This window comes from Lipophrys pholis, assembly GCF_963383615.2.
Source record: "Lipophrys pholis genome assembly, chromosome: 8".
Taxonomy (NCBI): Eukaryota; Metazoa; Chordata; class Actinopteri; order Blenniiformes; family Blenniidae; genus Lipophrys; species Lipophrys pholis.
Window position 1 is genome coordinate 28,684,242 of NC_137630.1, and position 22,326 is coordinate 28,706,567.

General features: G+C 40.9%; 1 protein-coding gene across 1 annotated transcript in view; it reads right to left on the reverse strand.

Annotated features, from left to right (window-relative positions):
* Positions 1-349: 349 nt before the first annotated feature.
* The window catches only part of cpne5a (copine Va), a gene marked incomplete at its 3' end in the record, with an annotated part of 85,634 nt that continues 63,657 nt past the window's right edge, over positions 350-22,326 (reverse strand). Inside the window, exons 15-21 of the mRNA XM_080470202.1 lie at positions 14,550-14,596; positions 13,209-13,390; positions 10,840-10,967; positions 8,427-8,529; positions 4,663-4,720; positions 4,385-4,458; positions 350-538 (exon numbers count right to left, since the gene is read on the reverse strand). Coding sequence (XP_080326328.1) covers positions 350-538; positions 4,385-4,458; positions 4,663-4,720; positions 8,427-8,529; positions 10,840-10,967; positions 13,209-13,390; positions 14,550-14,596 — 781 coding nt within the window. The remainder of the gene's footprint in view (positions 539-4,384; positions 4,459-4,662; positions 4,721-8,426; positions 8,530-10,839; positions 10,968-13,208; positions 13,391-14,549; positions 14,597-22,326) is intronic.

Below are 22,326 nucleotides of genomic sequence, written 5' to 3' on the forward strand. Positions count from 1 at the left end.
TGCCTTCCAACAGGCCCTCTCTACGGGTTCACTTGCTATCCATTACATCACCACTTTGACAGGTTTGACAGCGAACAACTAAAACCTCCTCCTGCGGCGGTTCTCGTCTCCGCAGCCTCGGAGGAGAGGCGCTCCCGACGTCAGCCGAAGCCCCTCGGCGGTGTCACGGCTCCAGACGCAAGCGGAGTCTCGTCGTGTTCGACTCGATTCATGTTTACCAAAAAGGGCCTTGAAAGCGTTTCCACTTTCCGTTTCAGGACTGGAGGTCGGTTCCCATCAATCTGGACCCAGAACCCGTGTTGTGGGCGGGGCGGGGCGGGGTGGAGGGGGTTGCTGGGTGGGCGGGGCCTCAGACGGGATTGGTTTGCTGGGGCTCACAGGGCGAGTACGGGGGAGGGACGGGGTTGGGTTTGATGGCTCTGCTCTTCATGTAGGATATCAGCTGGTCGGGGATCTCGGCCAGGACATCTTTGGCCAGCCGCGCCATGCTCAGCACGTGGTTACCTGTACGGTCCATGTAGTCTCTGAACGGGACAAACTGTCGTCACAAGGCAGAGGCGTTAATGACCGGGGTGGGAGGCGTGCGGTCTTCATCAGGATTCAGTAAACAAAACTTTTCTGGGGTTGGAAGTAGTTTGCAGTAGTTAATTTAATCCAAAAATGCAATAAATAAATGGTTTGATACTAATAAGTTTTAATTTAACTTAAAAATTTGGTAAACGTGAGTTAGGGTTTAACTTCTTGTTGTTGCAATAGATGATATAATAAACTGGAAATCACAAGGAAAACATACGAAATCTCAACAAAATTATCTCATCATTGATTAAAGTAAAACATGTTCTAGATTGCATAACACTACACCTTCTCTTTAACCAGTCATATTATCCAACTTTTAAACACTTTCCCATGGGTCTCGTTGGGCCAAAAGCCTTTTATTCAAAGTTTATTGCTCCAAATTCAGCTTTTCCTCCATTTGAATATTGGATCATATGAGCTGCACTCAGAATCTGCTGTGTCTGTGTGAGCTGGACACATCATTCCAGGTATGACGACAATTATTACGGTTGAAAAACCATTAGAAAGCGAATTTTGCATAATGTGACCCGTTTAACTTATAATACCATATTTAGATTAATGTGTAGAATTAATGATCAAAATTCATTGCACTCACTAATCATTCATCAGAAAACAATATTAAACAAATGTAAGATTAAGATATTTGGATCAATAGAATCATTTTTCCGACCAAAATGATGAAATACATGATTATGGTTGGAAGGTTTTTCTGTGATGTAGAGGGCTCGTATACAAAATATACAGGATGTGCACAAAAATTAAATGTTTTTGTATTTCAATCTGTGATAAATTATAGAATTCAGATGAGAAGATAAATATTTAAGTGTATTATGTTTAACGGTATTATATCTCCATTGTGTTTTAAATTCAAAATTTAGAAAAAGTTAAAGATATGAAAGGCTGGATCATTTAAACGGTTCACTTGAGCTGGGTTAAGTTGCCTATCTGAAAACTAAAACTAAAATATATTTGTGTATACCTAGTTTTCCTCTGCGTTTTGTTCGTTACAGTTTATGTTACACTGATATATCTACACTGGAGTAGTTAGGCTCCTTCAGACTGGTGGTGTCAAACACATTTTGGTTCAGAGGAGCAAAATAGTGCCTTAATCACCTTTAAATAAAAGTTTTTCTATGTTGTGGTGCAGATGTGTTATGAAAACATCTATGTTGTAGTAATCGCCAAGTCAACAACTGAACTATTGCGCTGCAATGCACCATGGGAGTTTTGGGTTGGTGGGCTTTTACATGCCATTATTGCAGGTTGTATTGATCTTGTAGTGTTGTTGTTGTTGATTGTGTTTTGTTTTTGTTTGTTTAGTTAATCTAGTTAGTTGGTTTGGTTTAGATTTGTTAAATAATTATAATGTCGCCACCATGAGGGAATAGTTTTGAGTGTTTCATGTCCTCCTGCCAAGTCCTATGTGTCAAGATAAAAACATTATGTTTGACACTCCGGTTTTATTTGGACAGTTTCGTCATTAAAACTTTGTTTTTCAACCTGTAACTAACTGTTTGCCCTTGTCTAATATATGTGGTTCTCTTCACGTTGAATCCAGCTTCGGGTTGTAACGGCAGTTGTGGCTTCAGCTCTTTGAAATGTGGAAGTGAAGCCACCCCATCGCCCTCTGTTCCCTCCGAGACCCTCGGACTCCACTGATCAAAGCTGCAACGACCCCGGAGGAGCTCCGGAGCTGCTGGTGCGCCGCCGCTTTGCCCAATTAGTTTGTTTGTGTGACCACTGTGTGACTTTGGTGTCACGTCACCAAACTGAGAGAGTAACTCCAACTGAGGCCGAGACGAGTGAAATCAAAAGAGTTGGTTGATTCATCGTGTATTCATCCTGCTTATGCACAGCAAAAAAAACTTTTTGGGTTTCCGCCGTTCGACTGGGTCAGAACGTCTCACAGAAAACTATCTGGTCATAATGTTATGGCTGAGCGGCGTTCGAAGTCAGCCGTGTGATTCATGGGAAGCTCGAGAGCCCAGTCCTTAAGTGTAATTCATTAATTTTAATAACTGACCGCCATCAACAGCAGGTGGTAAACATGACTATCAATAAATTCCTCTGACAGTCACATTCAGTCACAACTCGGGCAAAGAAAGCGCTGACTGAGCAAACGCCTCATATCTGTACATCATCATATCATGCTGTTTTTTTGTACTCTGCCAGAGAACAGGGAAAGACATGGACACATCGCCTGTATGTGAATCCCCTCAGCGGATTCTTGTTGCTGAAATGCAGCATAGTGACTGTAAGCACATGAGATATTTGTAACAACCGTGATCTGAGATAAAGCTTCTGAGTGAACAGTAAAACCATAAAGTTTTACCAAATACTGCAAATAAGAATGTTTTGTAGCCCACATCAGAAAAAAATCATCACCTGTGTGACGTATATTGACTTTAAATCCTGGTATCAATGACAAAACTCAATAGAAAATGTACTTAACGTACGAGCATGCCTTTTCAGTCATGATGAAAACATTTGAGTTTATTTGAAGGATTTAATAGACAATAACAGAATCAGCTTCTACCATCTGAAAGATTTAATTAAAGGACTTGTTGGTGCATTTACTGTCAGCAGGTGTGATTACAGATTAAAATCTGTGTTGGAAAGCTGCAGCTCATCCAGACTCGTCACCAACCAAAAAAGGTGGAGCAGGTTACACCTGAACTTCAATCTCTGCACTGGCTGCCTGTTTGTCAATGGATCCCATTCCAACTCTTTCTACATAAAGCTTTGAGAAAATCTCAGAAACATACGGACCCCTGAGGTCCTTGGGAAAAGGTTTACTGACACTTGAAACACTAATATTTTGTCAGGCTTTCCATCAAACAGTTGATCTGACCTATTTTATTAACCCCATCTTAAAGTTTTTACTTTATTTAGCCTTTTTTTTTTATGCCTTTCTTAATCACTTTGTTTTAACGTATTTCCTACTCTTAATCATAGTAATACTATACTTTGTTTATCGCGTCTTTCATGACTCCCAGGGTCACTGTACACAATGGAAATGGTAAAATAGTAAAAAAAAACAAGTTAAATATATCAATAGGGATAAAAAAAAAAAAATATTCAGGGCGACACCGTTTAACAAGAATTCGCTTTATTGTCTTGCTTGAATGTCTTTCCTTTATTTCCTTGTAAAGCACTGAATAGTGTCTGAAAAGTGTTATAAAATAAATTTGCCTGTTTTTGTAAGTAAAACTGTCTGCCTGTGGCGCAAGTCGATATTTCAGGAGTCAAATCGAATCCAAACCTCTCTCCGAACCAATGCTTTGTAAATGTCTGTGTTTGGAAATACTTTGACTTTATTCAGAGTGTCACAGTGGCTCATCTCCACATGTTACGAAACAGGAATGTTGTTTTTGTCTTCCGTGCTTGTTGGAAAGAGTTTACAAGTCCTCATCAAACAGGAGTAGATTCTAACGAAACGTTGCTGCTCGGTCTGTGATAACTTGTGCAAAGTTTATTCATTTATTCATTCATGTTTAATAAATGTGTTTGGTAAATGTCACGGTATTATGCTCGGCGAATTTCAATATTACATGTGTACCAGTAAATGGCGGCGGTAGATGAAAGATCAGGGGATCGACAAAATGATTGAAAATGATTTTCTCCGGCTCGTGTCGGGGGAAATATTTTGCATTAAACTAAAACAAGAATGAAGATTGCCATCTGCTGTATAAGAGAAGCCACTAATGGAGGCAGAAATGATACTTTACACCTGTTTTGCTTTTGGGAAATGAGTCATTTCCTTCTGAAGACAAACTGAGTGTGAAACACATCATTGGAAATGTCTCACCTGTACAATGTCTCTCTCTGCTAACTTCCCCCGCGAAGAGATCCGGATGTCGTCGCCATCCAGCTCAACCATGGCTGCAGAACAAAAAGCGTTTGATTAAAAAAAACAAAACAGGCACAACTACGGTTTGTATTACTGTGAGTTAATGAGTTTCAACAATAATGGTTATTCCTTTTGTTTCAGCTGGTTTAATAAGAATATATTGTTCCTGATACGGAGAAATAACTCCATATTTTCCACACATTTCGTCTCCAGACAGCTTCAGCTAGTATTCTCACCATCGAACTCAGCCTGGCCAACTCCAACAATGATGATAGACATGGGGAGTTTAGCTGCCTGTGTGAACAAGAAGAGCAAACAGTCAGTTCTTACTCCAATATGTGGTAAAACACTGCAACACGTCTCATCAGCCTACAACAACGGGTTACGTTTCCAATTACGAGCACCTTCCCACGATGTGGATGTCACAGTGTAAAGTCAGTAACGATTCCCCAGAGAGGACGCAGATAAACACAATAATGAAGGAATTACTGTACACTGAGAGAAATATCAATTATTCATCGCATCGCGGGTTCTTATGGTACAGTTTGAACGATTTAGGTTAGAACACAGAAAGAAAGACAGAATGTAATCTACTATATATATATGTGTGTGTGTGTGTGTGTGTGTGTGTGTGTGTGTATAAAACCCAAAAGCACAATTTAAATATGACATATAAATCTTTATTTTGAACATGCAAAAAGAAACAAAAACCATCAAAGAAAAAAAGAGAGAAAAAAGAAAGAACATCCAGTTGAGTAAACAAACATGGAAGATAAGTGACAAGCTGGTTTTACATGTTCAAAAGGGAGGAGGAGTTTACAGCAGGGGTGACGAACACGTTTCAGTTCAGGGGCAACATACAGGCCAATTTCATCTCCAGTGGACCAGACTGCTAAAATCGTGCAACATCAGCCTTTAAATATAAACTTTTCCTTTAGATTCAAGTATTTAAAATACATGATGAAAATGTCTATATTTTCACAAGACCAAACAATTACTCCTGAAAATTACTCCAATCTCAACATAAAGCCGATTTTAATGAAACTTTCTGGTGCAAAATACAGTGAAATGTCAGCTTGAGTCTCAATGTCGTGTTGTGTCTGCTACTCTTAAGATATTTATTTTTAAAAAAAATCTATGTTTTCTTCAATTTGCTTAATGGTTTGGTGGGATTGGAACCTCTTGCTGGTCGGTTTTAGCCCACACCTCTGTTGTTTGACACCGCTAGTTTACACACTCAACAAATGATCTTGGAAATAAAGTTCATTAATTTCATAAAAGTATCTCGTCTTCACTGATTTGATCAAACTCACGTCTCCGTTTAGCAGTTTTTTCCATCTTCAATGTTAATGTCGGGAAGCTTCATCCTACGATTTGATGTTTTTTGCATTCCTTCAGTTTTCCGATGTATGGCTCCAGAGTTCAACACCGTTTCAACGCTCTCTATTTTCTCTGACAACGTATAGCAATGTCACTTACATAATTCAGTCGAGCATTCATTATTGAGGTGGTGTGCACAGAGAAATGTTTGAAATCCAGTCGACATGGGAACAGAAAAGCTCCATGTCCTGCACATTAAACTCCAGCCCAAACAATATCTTAAGCCTCGGTGGTGAAGGTCTGAAACAGTTTGTGGTGCAGACGTTACTGTGCTACACGGATCCAGACCACAGCCCTGATGTGAGCAATGTGAAAGCTCTGGCATGAATGAATGATACATGCTTGTGGTAGAAATGCATTTGCTGGGGTAAAAGTGGGTCAGCTTTCCTCGAAAAAAAAAAATAAAAAACTCCCGGGGGGCGAAGCCTGTCACAGATACGAGTAAATAGGCTCGGGAGGACCACCCCCTTCATGGTCTCTATCATTTTCTTTCCCTCCTTTGCTTTTCCCATTTTCCCTCCTTCCCCGTGACCTCCTGCTCTCACACAGAAATACATATTCTGTTTGCCAGTGTTTCCAGGATGCCAGAGCCCACGAGCGTACATCTATAAATGCCAGATCAGATTCTGTATCCAGAGCTGAATAATTCAGACTTACACCGCGGCTTTCTTCTTCTCCTGTAATGTGGAATCACTCAGGGGGCCTCACCCTGTCACTGCCTGAACTCACTCCTCTCACGGAACGTATGCAGAGACTCACATGTGACTTAGGCCGATAATAAACGCTTTATTTAATATTTCATGTAAATACTAACAGCATCTCGAGGTCGACCCAGTGACCAACGAGGCACATAAGGAGACTAATTCTGGCTTCCATTGTACGTGTTAGTATTTGTTTCAGTGGAATTAAATGTCCCTTTTTCAACAATGAATGAAATTCCTTATGAAACAAAAACTTGTATATAGCTCTAATCAATACATCAGTGGTAAACGTGCATTGTAGGTAATAGAAGTGACAGGTTTTAAAAGTTAAATAATACATATGCTTGACAATATTATAATTTCCCTTACAAAAATGTAATTAATTAGAAAATATTTTCATTCCAACAGTAACTTGTCTGGAATATTCTGCTCTGTTGAACAAGGAGGCGTTCTTAACGATTTCATTCGACCACAAACATCTTTGTTTAGCTCTGCTGTGGGTTGTTTTAAGCTCTTTTCTCCTGAATCCAGAATGTTTATCACGTTGGGAATTGTTGGTTGTTTGAGATTCAGTAATATTTCAGTGGAAACTACATGAATTCGTAAAAAGTAGAATTTATGACGGTGCAGAGATGTTGAAAACGATGTATTTTTCATGTAGGGCCACTAGTAGATGCTGTTGGTTGATTTTGTGATAAACTTGTGCGCAACAGTACCATATAAATATGTCCAGAGGGTTGTTTTGCTCTGTTGCCGTCGGGGCACTTTCTAAAAGTTCCACCAAGTCTTCTGGCTTGATTACGCCAACTTTGTTTTGTAAGGATTCAAATGATGAAACTGCTGTAACTTTCTTTTTCTTTTCTGATTTACATTGAATGGGCTACGAACCATTAAAAACAATGAGTCCCATTCAAGTTACTGTTTGAAATGTCATTTTTGATCTAATATACCTGTGTATGAATGCACTTTTCATGAGCCGGAATTTCAGAAAGAGACTTTTATTTCGTAACTGATAGTCCTTAAATGAAACCTGGAGTTTAAAGGAAAACATGAAAGTGAAGCGCCGCAGCTTTTATTTACCCCAGAGGTTGTTCTGTTACTAATGCAGACATAATATTTATTCCCCGAAGGCTGAGCGGTGCTGGTTTGTGTGGGACAAACAAACCAAAGTGGTCCGGTTTGCTCATTAGCGGCAATCCTACAAATATTCATCTACAATCTTTAAAGCTGGTGTTAACCGCACATGAGGAAAGCAGAAAAATGCAGCGATGAGAGTTCCTCAGCTAAAAGGCCGGAGGCCAAGCGAAGCAGGTCGTCCAGTGGAAACAGCAGCAGGAGGACTTCAGGCTGAGCAGAGCGCAGAGCAGCAGACAAGATCTTAAAAGGAAGGTGTGGCTGTTCGAATGGTTTGATTAACAGTCGCAAATTCCCTTTAAACCCAGTCTGCTGGGGGTCAGAACACTGCGGCGTGGCGGTGACGGTCCGCCTGGCAGACGAGGGCTTCACCATCCGCTTCAGCAGAGCCGACAGATAAACAGCAGTTGAGGGTCTTGCCTCTGTCGAAGTGAACGTGTTGTACCGAGAGTGAACCCGAGTTGTCTGGGGGTCTCAAACAGAAGGATAAATATTGAACAAACACAGGATCCGAGTTGAGGGGTCGAGACAAGTGGAGCGGAAAACATCCCGTGAATCCTCAAATCTACCGCCGCAGGCTCAGGAACCTTCAAAGTAACAGAAAGCAGGAGAGCCGCAGCGCAGGGAGCTAAAAGCCCCTGCAGAGCAGAGAGAGAGAGAGAGAGACAGAGCAGAGAGAGAGAGAGAGAGAGAGAGAGACAGAGAGAGAGAGAGACAGAGAGAGAGAGAGAGAGAGAGAGAGAGAGAGAGAGAGAGAGAGAGAGAGAGAGAGCAGCAGCACTTACATTCACGATGGCCTCCTTCGTCTGAGCCATGTCTGATATCACGCCATCAGTGATGATGAGCAGGACAAAGTATTGAGATCCGTCCTGCACCGCCGCAGCGTACCTGGGTGAGAGCGTCATCAGCATAGAGTGGTTAGAGCACAGCGGCACACAGCAACGTGGAGAACGATGAAAGAAAAACCACAGCGACAAAGATTTAAAAAAATAAAAAAATAAAAATTTGTGCACAAACAAACTCCCTCTGCTCCCAGTGTGTGACACAAAAGCTTAATATAGACATGTAGAGAAGTAAAATGTGTTGTAAAGCTCCTCTCGTCTCACAGGTCCATCCAGACACTATTATGAAAGCCATGAGAGACGCCACAGCGAGTGTGGCCTAGTTTCAATCGCCCATCGCTGGCTGCACAATGAATAATTTATCAAACTGTTTATGCAAGTGCAGCAGTCTTTATTCTTTCAGGACATTATTGATCGCGGCGTCTGACCAGAGCTGATGAGCGACAAGGGGAGAAAATGCGTCGGATCATTGTGAGATCCAAGGACGGGTCGGAGGTCAAAGCGCCTCTCTCCCGCCTTCCGTTTGCTCAGTTTGACGATGGAGGCGATTGACATTTTAATCAAAGAGCGTGACCGGTCAGAGACAACAGCAAGAGTGACGGCTGCTGTTTAGAAGATTAAACACACATTTATCTTCTTCCTCCGCCGTTTAACGGCGTGAACTGCAGCCTCTGAGGCCGTTGAGCATGTTAGCCAAACTGCTAACTACAAACCAGGGAAGTCAAACTCATCGTAATTTAAGGGACACAGCCACGTTTTACGCTTGATGGCATTTAATAACTACTGGTATCGGTACTCGGTATCGGTACTCGGTATCGGTACTCGGTATCGGTACTCGGTATCGGCAAGTAGCTAAAGGTTCGTATTCTACTTGTACTCATCCTTTTAAAAAAGTAACATAATCTCCCTTCATGGACTCAGTACAGTGAAAATCTTCCCACTCAACATCATGAATTATGCATCAAATTTAATCCTTTGTAACATCGTCGCCAACTTTCATTAATTACCAAGGATGTAAATTCCAGAACCCAACCGCTTACAAAAAAGAAATCTGTAAATGTTTCTGTGATTTTAATCTTCTCACCGCTGTATTCTATCGGTGGTATACTTCATTTGTTCTCAACAATGTGACGTCTTTCAAGGTCTCTAACTTCTTTATGAATGACTTTACTGCACCCGTAGTTACACTGCACCCTTCAGGCATGAAGAGGCTGTAAAAAAGTCCCTTTTATAAACGCATCTCCAATTGCTTTAAACCAGTGCTGCACTTTTATTAGACCTAAAATCCTTCAGAGACTTTAATGAATTATTTTTATCGCTTGAAATCATGTCCTGTAAAATTCTTCTTCTTGTTTTTTTCTTTTTTTTTTTTTTAAATGCAGAGGGTGCTTTAAGACCTCATCTCCAGTTTGTGTTGCCTGTTAAAGGAGCACATAAAGAGTCCAATCCAAACAGAAACAAACTGACAGAAAGCTTTCAGCCTCCTCAGACGGAAACGTCTCGCAGCAGCTCTGTGTTTTAAACCCGGCCACCACATTTCTCCTCATTCCCGGTCGGTCGTTAGTCCGTCACTTGTTCCGTCAAACTTTCCAAACCCAGAAACTCGATTCGAAGCTTTTTGTTCAAGCCGCTGAAGATTTTATCCTGAGAATGGTTCAATAATAAAAATCCACCAACAAAAAAAATCACATAAATCCAATTTTAATTTTAAAGTTTGCGATACTAGTTTGAAATATTTGTTCCATTATTGCCTTAACGACACTATTACAGTTTTTTTTCTATTTTTTTTTTTTAACAGAGAGATTATTGACATAGCAGAGATAAAAAAACCGTGGCCCTGTGCTTTAATACAATAATTTAATGACTTGTTCAATATGAGATGATCAGATCATGTCTGCTGTGTGTTTAATGCGCTACGGTTCAATTTATTAAGCTGACCTTTACTTTCACTCTCACTCTATTTGCGGTGACAGGACGTTTTTAACAAGAACTGGAGCATGTGCCGGCCCATTTTATACTCAAGCTCACTCAATGAATAACTGACTAATCGACACATGTCATGAAAGGCTAAACGACATGAAGCCATTTTCTCTGGTCCTGACACTCACACCTCCTCACTTTCATTACATGTCTGGAAAAACAAACGCAGACTGAAACATCCGACCTCAAATATTCCAGATGACCATTTCTCTTCCCCTCAGCAGCTGATTACTCACTTTTCCTCCGGTAATTCTTGGGTAAACCATCATTCACTGTTTTAATTTCTCAGATGGTGTGTCTGCCTGCCGCAGATTACGTACAAAGTGACTTTCAGAGGAAGGTTGACGTGATGAATGCAGGAGGTTTGTCTTGGTACCTTGCCACGTGATTAACAACAGGAGCGAAGTTAGTGGGTCCATACAGCTGAACCGTCTTAAGGCTTTGGTGGTACGCTTCAAGGATGCCCTCCATGCCGTTACAGTACGGGTTCTCGACGTTGCCATTCTGAGAAAGACAAAGGAACAGATGAGTCGTGGCAGTTCTACAAAAAGGTGACAATCAGAACAGAGCACTCAATAAGCCTGACATAAAAAGACGTTATTGTGAGACTATTTCAGCATGTGTCACTCTGGGATCTTATCGTTCACTGAGACAGAAGTGTCTGGCATTTTTTCCTAATTTTGATTTTGATTGAAGAAATTTAGAAAACTCTATTGTGATCTCATGTAAAATTCTAATATGTTGAAATTTACGTATTTCACGATTTCAGGTAAAATTATTTAAATGAAAACAGAAAAGACTCAATAATCTAAAATAAATGGAAGTTTATCAATTTAGATGCAGCTGTTTATGTCCATTTTCAATATTTACAAGCCGACAGGATAAGAGTTTTTGGGACTGTCCAAGACGTATTTCTACTTATAGCTCACTTGTGCAGTATTAGTTCCCAACCCCGGTAGACCCTGGCGTAAACATGTGAAATGTACCATATATTCCAGACTATAAGAAAAAAAAAAAAGTGTGAATCTCACGGGTATGTTTTCATGATTACACAATGGATAATTGCTGTCCAGCAGCATGCAATTACAGAAGTAACAGAGATTTTTCAGCGGTATTGTAGCAGCATTTTGTTGTCATACAGTAACACCTAGTGGTCACAGATGGTATGTATCAGTACCTTGCAGATGGGCAACCACTAGTCCAGAAAACATGGTACTTGTGAACTCGTAATTTTATGCATGTTGCTGACAAAGTTCTTGGGTATCGCTTTGTTGGGACTCGTCTTTTCTGGGACTGTGTGTTTTAAAATATATATTATACTTTTGATATAGCACCCGGACCAGGTTTATAATCAAAACTGCGGCCCGTTTACATGACAACGTTTTCACGTAAAGTCACGAATTTTTCATTGTGTTTTGAGGGTCTGTTTGCACGACAACGGTGCCCGGAGCAGCTATATTGTTCGCTGCGTATTATTTTCTGCAAGTGTTTGTGGTTTCATAACAAATACAAACAACAGCACCCACTACTGGCCCAACGTGAAAACTACAGCCTTTTCAGCGTTTCTGCTGCTTCCGTGTAAATGGACATCATTTTCAAAACATTGCTGTGTAAACACAAAACTTTTCTGAAACAACAACAACAAAAGAAAAACACAAAAACAATGCGTTTTCACTGGAATAAACAGACATACATCAAAACACTTCTTTTCTATGGAAGGAATGAAACATAACCAAGAATAACAAGCTTGAAAAAGGAATCCAGATCGAATGAAATACTAAATATAAAACAAACACCATTGAAAAATTTGAATAATTATTATAATTATGTAAAGAAGAATACATTTTTTATGAATAACTCAACAACACATATGTACGGAGTGATTGTGCTAATTACCATAGCTTCTGCCAACACCAGCTGGTAATGGAGGGTAAAACAAGCCACTGGAACATTGAACTATCACCATGTAACCAAATCCATTAATGACTCGTCTGTTTAATAATTGTTTCACTAGAGGAGTCATTTCTCTCACACCAGCTGTGATCCAGCAGTTTGCTGTGTTCACAGACGTCTCCCCTCCATAAAAAAAACAAACAAAAAAACAAATACAGTGTGGATTTCAAGGCAGAGTGACATTTTGAAAAAAAAAACTCTTTTTACCCCCTGGAGATGTGCTTGTCAAACTTTGCTTCAAAGGTTATCTTCCCCGGCTACAAGTTTCTAACCAAACACACAGCGTAGCGAATATGCCACTCAAGACCAACTTTACTTTTAAACCTACTTACATGGCTAAGGCATGAAAGAATGAGGCTTCAATTATATGCAGAGATGAATCTTAATTTGCAAATTTTAATGGAAACATAGAGTGATGCAGACGTCCCCCTGTAGACACACTCCTCATTAGGCTGTACTCTGCAGCAGCCGGAGCACATTAGCTGGCTCAGAGAAGCTAAATTGATTTAAGAATCCCTCAGCCTTAGAGAACCTAATTTGCACTATAAAAGGTAAATGAAATTCCCTCTGAATTATGCATGTCAAAGGTGTAGCTGCATTTATCGCAGAATGCACACATCCATACTGTACATAGAAAGAACACGCTCGCCCATACATGAGGAGGCGACATAAACACACAAACGGGTCTTTGCTCCGCTGGGAGGGCCGGAATCCTCTTCTCATGTGGATTGACATTAATTCTCCCGACGAATTACAACCGCCATATCTAAATGAGTGACATGGTTTACTCACCAGTGGGAACTCATGGGAAACTCTCCCATCAGGGGGCAGCTTAGCACCAAACCCCAGAGCTGGGAACATCTTATCACTGTCATAGTCCTGGATGATCTCTCCAACGGCCTTCAGGGCCATGGCATACGCATTCATCTGGTATGGGTTCATGTAGTGCAGTGAGGTGGACTGTGATGGATTCCCTTTCAAGACAAAAGAAGTCAGAGTCGGTGAAGCAAACAGGCAGACTGAAAGCGACGTGACAGCTGCAACAGGAGGGGGAAGAAAAAAGCAAAAAGGAAGCAAGGGAACCAAAACCAAATTGGATGCTTTGAATCGGAGCAGGGCCATCGGCTCGCACAAATCAAGTGCCTTGTTAGCAACGCTGGACACAGCAAACACTGTAACCGCTGCCGCATGAGAGAGCGCGATTACTTTATGCTTTGAAAGCTTTACTGGCATTCTGAACACTTCGCTCAAAGCAAACGTTGAAAAGAAACAACTGTTTCTAAGCTTCAAAATGATCAGTGAATGTTGGCTGGATAAAACAGATCTTCTCCAACTGAGAGTAGATGTTGATTGAAAAAACAAGAGATTTTGTCCAAATGACTTGAGGGTTTATATGTGGAGTTGAAGACAGCAATAGAGGCCTCGTCCACACGACACTTCAGGTGAAAACGCATCGTTTTTCCGCTTTAGTTTCAGAAATTTAAACAGCAACAAAGTCAATTCATATGGAAATGGCAGAAGTGCTGAAAAGGATGTAGTTTTAATTTTGGGCCATAAGTGAGTGCTGTTGGTTGTTTTTGTAATGAAACCACACACACACACACAGACAACAATAGGCATATTATTATATATATTTCTGCCATTTTCAAAGAATTTGAACATTTTCAGAAAGTTCTACCTTGGGAGCCGTTTTCAAAAAGTTGCATTATCAGTGGCTCCGAGCACCGTTGTCATGTAAACGTACACTCGAATAACAGTTTAAAACACGCAAATGATGCCTAAGGAACCACATCTAACAATTTGTTCCCTTTAATCAAAATAAATCCAGTGTCATCTGCACATAGTTCATCATGTTTTTTAATAATAAGTTACTTGTTTGTGTTGTATTTTCGCAAAGATATTCAACCTTTTTGCAATTTTGAAGCATCTTTGCTGTGTCCTCGGTCTGTCTGTTCTAAATCTCATAATGTCAACCGGCGTGTAAAGATTTAAAAGAAAAAACAAACATAGAAACAATTGAAAAAAGGAGATGAGAAAACTGCAGCCCCTCTTTGATTCATAAATAAATGTCTTGGTTTTACTGTACGTGGCATCAGCAAAACAGAGCAGGTTAAGAATACTCAGAATACTCACCATTTGATGCTGTGAAATCAATGGCCACTGTGAAGTGAATCTGCGTCCTGAAACAGAAGAAAAGGAGACGGGATGCTGTTAACAAGCAAGAGGCGGGAAAACTGGGAGCTGCCGCTTAATGAAGCTCTCACACAGCCTCAGCGCCCGCTGGCTGCTCTGATCCGAGAGGAGGTGCGACAAAACCGAACCCCAAACAGAGTCGACGGCACACCTCTACTGTCTACTTTCACAGCTTCTTCCTCACATCCCTTATCAAGCTCGCTTTCTAATCAGGCTTTTATTATCCAATTTATAAAGCAGACACACACACACACACACACACACACACACACACACACACACACACACACACACACACACACACACACACACACACACACACACACGCAGACCGTCGCCGGTCACACTGCATTCAATGCTTTGGTCTCCTGCTCAAAAGATTTAGCAACACCACAAACAGAAAAATGTAGCAGCTCCAATAAAGGCACAGTAATTTCCCAAATGGCTTCCACAAACATATAATGAGACGATGCAGCTGGCTTAATGATTAACGTCACACCAAGGAAGGAGACGAGTGTGGCTTCAGCATTGCGACGAGTCGCTTTATAACCTCGTTTTCATGATGGGGCCACCGTCATCCATCGGTTTCTGTATTCAACTGATCTGTGATCAATGCCAAATTTGATGTCCTTCACTCACCGCATCACGGCTGGAAAATTTCCCCAAATTCCCCAAAACGCAGGACGCATTTATTTTATTCATGAGCCTGTAATGATGGCCAAAACCTCGGAAAGGGAAACTAAACACGGACTAACTAGTCTCTGCTGAATTCGCCTGCTTCCCCGAGAGGGACAAATGAAAAGTGAAGGGATGCGGCGCCCGGATCAAAGTGTGTGCTCTTTCATTGTGATTAACACTGATTGCCTCTTCCTGACTTTACCTCCATTCAGAAATTCCCACAAGCGCAGTATGGGAGATAATGGCGGCCTCCTCCCGGGGAGACTCTGACCTCAGCTCATTAATCAGCATTGAGCCGGACGCCTCGCCACACAAAGGGGAGTTGTTACAGTGGCGTGCCGCCTCAGTCTGAAAGTCTCTGCTGATTTCTGTGGTTGGTTTTAGATCATTTGGCCGGAGGAGCAAGGCGTTGATTTGGAGTTAAGCCCGAGTGCAGAGCAGCAGAAAGCAAGACACACACGGGGGTTATCAATCAAACTGCTAATGAGATTATCAGCCGATGGTTTACCTTCAAACTGTCTGCTGCCACTTCAACCACACACGAGGCTGATCCAACTGGATTTGCTCCTGAACGGTTGAGACGTTTCCTATGTCGAATTGCTAATATGAGAGACCCGATCTACTCGGGCACTTGATGCTCAATTCTGTATTTAGACAAGCGGAATAATTTCTGTCTGGTTGTGTCTTTACGTCTGATAAGGAGGAGTGAAGCCCCGTTTATATGACGGTCGGCATCCTTGCTTCCGGTGTTGCCACAGTTACCTTGCAAAAGATTTACTGATTACTGGTTACTTCTTTTAAAAGTAACTTAGTTACTTTAAAGATTACTAGTTTTTAAAAGTAACCACCGTCTCAACATAAAAATGTTTTGCCAAAAAACTCTGTACTGATCACTGCCTGGCCTCCTGCTGATACTTATTTTTAACCTTTGACCTTCATTCTTTGTTGAATTTATATCTAACTCACGCTTTCATTATCAGATTTGTACTATTACTGGTATTTATTTATCCGGTGATGTAGTTGTAGTCTGTTATTGCACTATCTATTTATTTATTTGCACTGCCTGCTCTATAAATAAATACATTCTCCAATAGTAACATACAGTGACTTTATTCTGATTTGTACTTGTTACTGAAAAAAGTGGTCTTATGAGAGTAACGCGTTACTAATTCAGGCGTTACCCTCATCACTGCTTGCTTCACGTCTTTCTGCTTGTAGTTTGCATTTTCTCCCGGTGCTCACTCAGGTTTTTCTCCATGTAATCAGGCTTCCCCATCACAATCCAAATACATGCCCTCCGAGATCAATCGTATCAGCTAATGTCGGGGGTGCATCCTGCCTTGTTGCATTTGGAAACACTCCACAGGGTCGTCGAGATGTCAAATAGGATCGAAAACATTTTGCTGAAAAGAAATAAAAGGCATCCTGCGTTGGAGTCTGCGACATGGCTCCAAATCTGCTTTCCCAATTTCAGAGACAGACGTGCTGCGTGAACCAGTTCAGCCTCCACAGCCTTTAGTTTCCATCCAATCTGTGGCGACGCACACAAACGGCTCCGTGTAGAATCATAAATGAAACAAGATGAAATTGGTCAAAATTAAGTTTTCATGCATTTGTTGATTTTACCCACCATTAAGTGCACCAATGACAATCTGTATAACGGAGATTAATAGGTAGCTGACGACCTGGAACATCTAGAGTAACGACTCTCAGAATGCAGGGAAATGTATTCTGTGTTCTTTGGCAAATCCTTTTCTGGAAAACTGCTTTCCTGTCTCGTCTCTAATCGTGTGCACAACAGAATACATCGGGGGCACGCAGGTTATTAGATACCTGCTGGGATTTCATTGTGATTTGGATTTACCAAGTGTTTGCACACGAGCAATAAGTCACCCAAATGTGGGAGTCTGACTGCTGACATGGCAAATATTTATGATTATATAATGAAATCTAAATAAAACAAAGCAAAACAAAATGTTTTATTTAGCTCTACAATTCCCAACTCACAACTATTCCGTTCCTAAAAGAATATGTGTGCAACTTAACGTAGTTGAAAATATATCTATATTTTCTAAATAGTCATAGATAAACCATCCATGGTCACAGATTTTAAATAATCAGAAGGAGCATTTCGACTGTATGAAGCCGGCTTCATTGATGGTCCTCCAAACAGATGACCCTTTGAGTTTGCATGCATAGTGTGGGTGATTAACTAAGAATAATACAAGAAGACATTAAAGAGGATTTTGTGTGCATTATTGCTCGTGTTCACCTTGGACTGATTATTAACTGAAGCTCAAGATGAAAATACCACGGAGTTCTTTGGTGGAATAACTTATTAGACATATCGGAGGGCGACAGTAACTAAATCTAAATTTGCTGAAAGAATATGTGGAGGATGTAAAAGAAAAGCAAAAGGTTGTTGTGGAAAATGTATTACAACGTTTTCGACAAATATAAGTGCAAATGAAAGTCTCTCGACATGATAAAGTCTGAATCTTTGCTGAAGCCTGAGCTGAGTTCGGCTCCCGTTCACACGACAACAATGTTTGAAGCCACTGAAAACACAACTTTTTGAAAACAACTCCCAAAGTGCTCAGACTCCCGTCGTCGTGTAAACAGGCAAAAAACGCAACTTTCTGGAAACGGCCGAAGTAAATACTTCTTCTGCACACGCTCAGCAGACGAGCAATAAGAACAATGTTTTCCTCCTCGTCCATATTCTCCTGAATGTCCGTGAACTCCCGTTGTTAATGTTTATAGCGTTTTGTTCTCTGCGCTCATGTTTGTGTGCTTTCGTTCCAACATTACAAATAGCGCCCACTAGTGGCCTTACAGGGAAGCTACACTGTTTTCTGCATGTCTGCCATTTCTGTGGAAACAGAAAATGTTTCTATAACATAGTAAACGCAAAAGTTTTCTAAAACGATGCGTTTTCACTCGAAACGTTGACGTGTAAACGGAGTGTTTTTGGACGGTGGAGGGAAATAGCCAGAGAAAACCCACACGCAGAGAGAACATGCAAACTCCGCACAGAAAGACCGCCATCAGGACTCCAATTGTGAATATTCTTGATGTGAGGCTGCTCTACGCCACCATGCTGCACCCTCGTTCTGACCCCACAATGAAATTAACTCCCGAGGAACAAGCTGGAGCTGTATGTGCAGAATAATACAAAACATTATCTCTAAAAATATCTGGGACTTATTAATTCTCTGAAATATGTCAGTGGTACATTCACCTTTCTGCCAGAACTTTGCACTGCATGATTACACATAATTACCTTTTATATTTAGACCTGTGCGGTGAGACCTCGATAAAAAAGAAACCCACCAAACCTCAGTGAGTCAGCGACTGTTCAGCCTTTCATCACTCAGAGGGATTTGGGTTTGGGATTTACATTTGCTCAAGGTTCAGAGCTATTTACGCTCTCGCTTCTGCGTCTCGCCACATACGGCATTTCTCCGCGAGGGTTCAGCGGCTGAACAGAGTGAAAAGTCAGAGCGTCCTCACTGATGCCACTTTCTGTTAGAGGAAAAGTATTGAAACAAACAAAAGCAGCTGAGCGTGGACACACACGGCTCTCTGGGGATCTGTGTTTGCTGCAGTGGTTTCCTGCTTTACATATCACGGCACACACACAGATAACTGGGCAAAGAAAACGTTTCGGGCTCTAAAAATAAAGTGAGAAGACTTCAAAATATTGGCACCAACCAATTCTCTTAATAAGGAACAGGATTTTTGTTAATGAGCTTCATTTAAATAATAAAATTCAGAAGATAAGATTTGTTAGTAAATTCTTCTACACTCAGATTAGTGACAGGAGCGGGGTTTTTTTTAACGCGCCGAATTAATCACAATCCATCCGAGTCTGTTATGAAAAAATTCGAATTCAAATATTGGAAAAAGTGTGTAAAACTTTTTGTGGAGTTTTGCATTATGTCAGTTGTGATTCACGGCATGAATGAGATTGAAAAAAATAAAAGCTGAACTGATCAATATGGAATAATGCTGACTAATGCTGCAAACAACCACCAGCTTCTCCACATTCCATCTCTCTCTCCCTCTGATCCTCCAAACTATCGTCCTTGACAGCAGGTAGGTTTTTTTACCCATTTCTTTTTTTTTTTTCCTTAATACAATTTTTCTCCTCTCTTTCAGCGGACAAATTAATATACGACCATTAATTCGTACATTTGGCCCGCAGTTATTAATTCTGACTGCAGCCTCATACAATGTGATTCAGGAATCCTTCAGAAGTGGTGGTGCAGCAGCAGTGCCCCCCCCCCCCCCGCCAGGGGACTTCACTGTGTCCTTCCATATAATGGCTCTGCTTCTCCTCTTCCTGATGTTTTGTTCTCCGCTGCATTTGACAGCTCGCCACCCAGTCTGTGCATCACCTTGAGTTCCTGCGTTAGTTTCAAATAGGGACGAGAGTCGCTGCGTCGTGTTTACCCCCCCCAGAGTCAGACGGACGCCATATGGCAGGAGTCTTTGTAAATGTGAAGTTGCCTGCAGGCTCGGCAATCTGGGCTGAACGGGATAGTGTGTGTAATGTAAAACAGTGACAATACACACAAACAATGTGTTTACAGTACCGTCGGCATGTGTTGGAAAGTGGCCAAAACATGCCGACGGTATCGTGAACATATTGGCGCAGATCTCTGATTTTACATGCTGCTGTGGTTCCTGTGTGATGAAATGCAAGCGGACGCACACGATGCTGCAGGTTTAGCTTGACGAGTGAAGACGCTCTAGTCTCAGCTGAACGTTTATTAGTCCGCTTCAGTAAAATAAATTTAGTGTGACTGAAATTTACACAAGCTACATCCTGAAACAGAAAACTGACACGGCGATATAGAGGCAGTCAGATTCATGCTTCACTGCCAATAACAATACAGATTAAAATATTTTATGGGCTGCACAGAACTGTTAAAGCTGTATACAGCCTCGACAGCTTCCACTGATGAAATGAGTTACCCTGAAGGTGTGTTGTTTCTCGGTTTCTGACTGAGCTTAGTACTGGTTTGATGTTAGACGATATGAAAGCTTTCGAAAAGTGAACCGACGACAAGCGTTTCCTCAGACCTCAACTCAGTTCTGTCACCAGCTTTGACGCCACCTTAAGGGCAGAGAGACGCTGACCTTTTGCACTGAACAGTGAGATGGAATGATGGCAAAACGCGACCACCCAGGTAAAACTCTGTATGTGGGAAGGTGGCTGAATAACATGACACACAGGTCTCTTCAAGTGAATTGAGCGAAAGCAGAGAGACGATGCGGCAGAAATGTAAGCAGTAGCAACGGGACATCATCCTCCAAAGTGACACCTGTGAAGGCACAATGTGTGGTGGCGAAATGCAAAGAGGTGGCACAGCTCGGGACTAGCAAAAAAATATTAAATATTAAAAAAACAATATTGAAAAAATTTATTTCTGAGTGGCGGAAAAAACACAACAGTGAGACCTGAGCTAAGATATCAGTGATGCTGACATGAAAGCTATCAAACTTTGTAAAAACATGCATAATGCAACAACTATAGAAGACATTTTTTTTGGGGGGGGGGGGGGGGGGGGGGGGGGGGCATTTCAATGTATTTTGCACCAGAAAGTTTCATTAAAATTGGCTTTATGTTGAGATTGTAGTCATTTTCAGGCGTAAATGTTTGATTTTGTAAAAATCGATATATTTTTGATCACATATACTTTGCGCCACAACAAAGAAAACCTTTAGTTTAAATTTAAAAGTTATTATGGTACCGTTTACCGGTCTGGCACACACAAGATGAAATTGGGCTGCATGTTGGCCCTGATCGAAAATGAGTTTGACACTCCTGCTTTACACCATCACAGGAAACGTACATGAATAAAACAGGTGTTTCTCAAACAGGGCTGCTCGTATCCCCAGGGGTACTTTGGACCACAGCAGGGGGTAAATAGGTAAAATAAGATAATGGTCCTGCAATGCACACTGGGATTACGTTTTTAATGTTTCTATGGCGGTTTGACCTGCATACTGGGGTTAATCTTCTATTAATGATGATTTATTGGTTAGAATGTTTCTTTCTTTCTATATTGTTCATTTGTCAGTATTTCTCAAATATACTTTGATGCGTTAAAGGATAATAAGGGCTTTGAATATTTTTTGAAGTATGGCTTTTTATCATGAATGCTCTAGGCCACAACAAAGAAAAAGTTTTACGGTAAAATGGAAAGATTCTTATGGCACTATTTCAACGGATCACATTGGGCTGTCAGTGGTTCCTAAAATAAAATGATTTATCTATTGGGCTGGACAGTGACTATAGCTCACGCCTCACAGCAAGAATATCCCCGGTTAGAGTCCAGTTAGAGGACTTTCTGTGAGGAGTTTTAATGTTCGCTCTGTATTTGTGGTAAATGACACTTAAAATTGCCCCTGGATGTGAAAAGTGTTACACATGGTCCAGAACTGGATGATGTCAGTGTCACGGATAAATCTTGTGCCAGTAGAAAGTGAGTTTGAATTCTATAAATGTGAATCTGAATGGTCTAATTTGAAATTATACAGCATACCCACTGGCCAGCTGGCAGACCGGGATAATGGTATGAGTGCATCCCTACTTATAAAGATATAATAATATTATAAATCATAATAATGTGTACCAAAATAAAATCTGCTTTTTTTTTTTTTTTTTTTCTTTCCCTTTTCTTTCTATCATGAAATTAAAAAGAAAAACCTGCTGGGAAAAAAAGGTGTTGATGATTAAATATTACAACCTTCAAGATAAATGTTCAGAAGAGTGACTGTCAAAGCTGAGAAGCAGATGCTCATATTTAATATTCAGTAATAATCAAAAGGCAGTCGAATAAGATAAAGAAAGAAAAAGGGTGAGTTCCTCTGTCATGTTGCAGTCGGACCACAAAGCCAACCAACCGGAGAGTCAAACTAGAAATATATGAGTACGTCACGTTTTCCCATTTCAGGACAACAGGATTTTTGGGGATGAAAATATTAAAGCTTAATAAGATCCTGACACAATGGAGGGCCTACACAATCT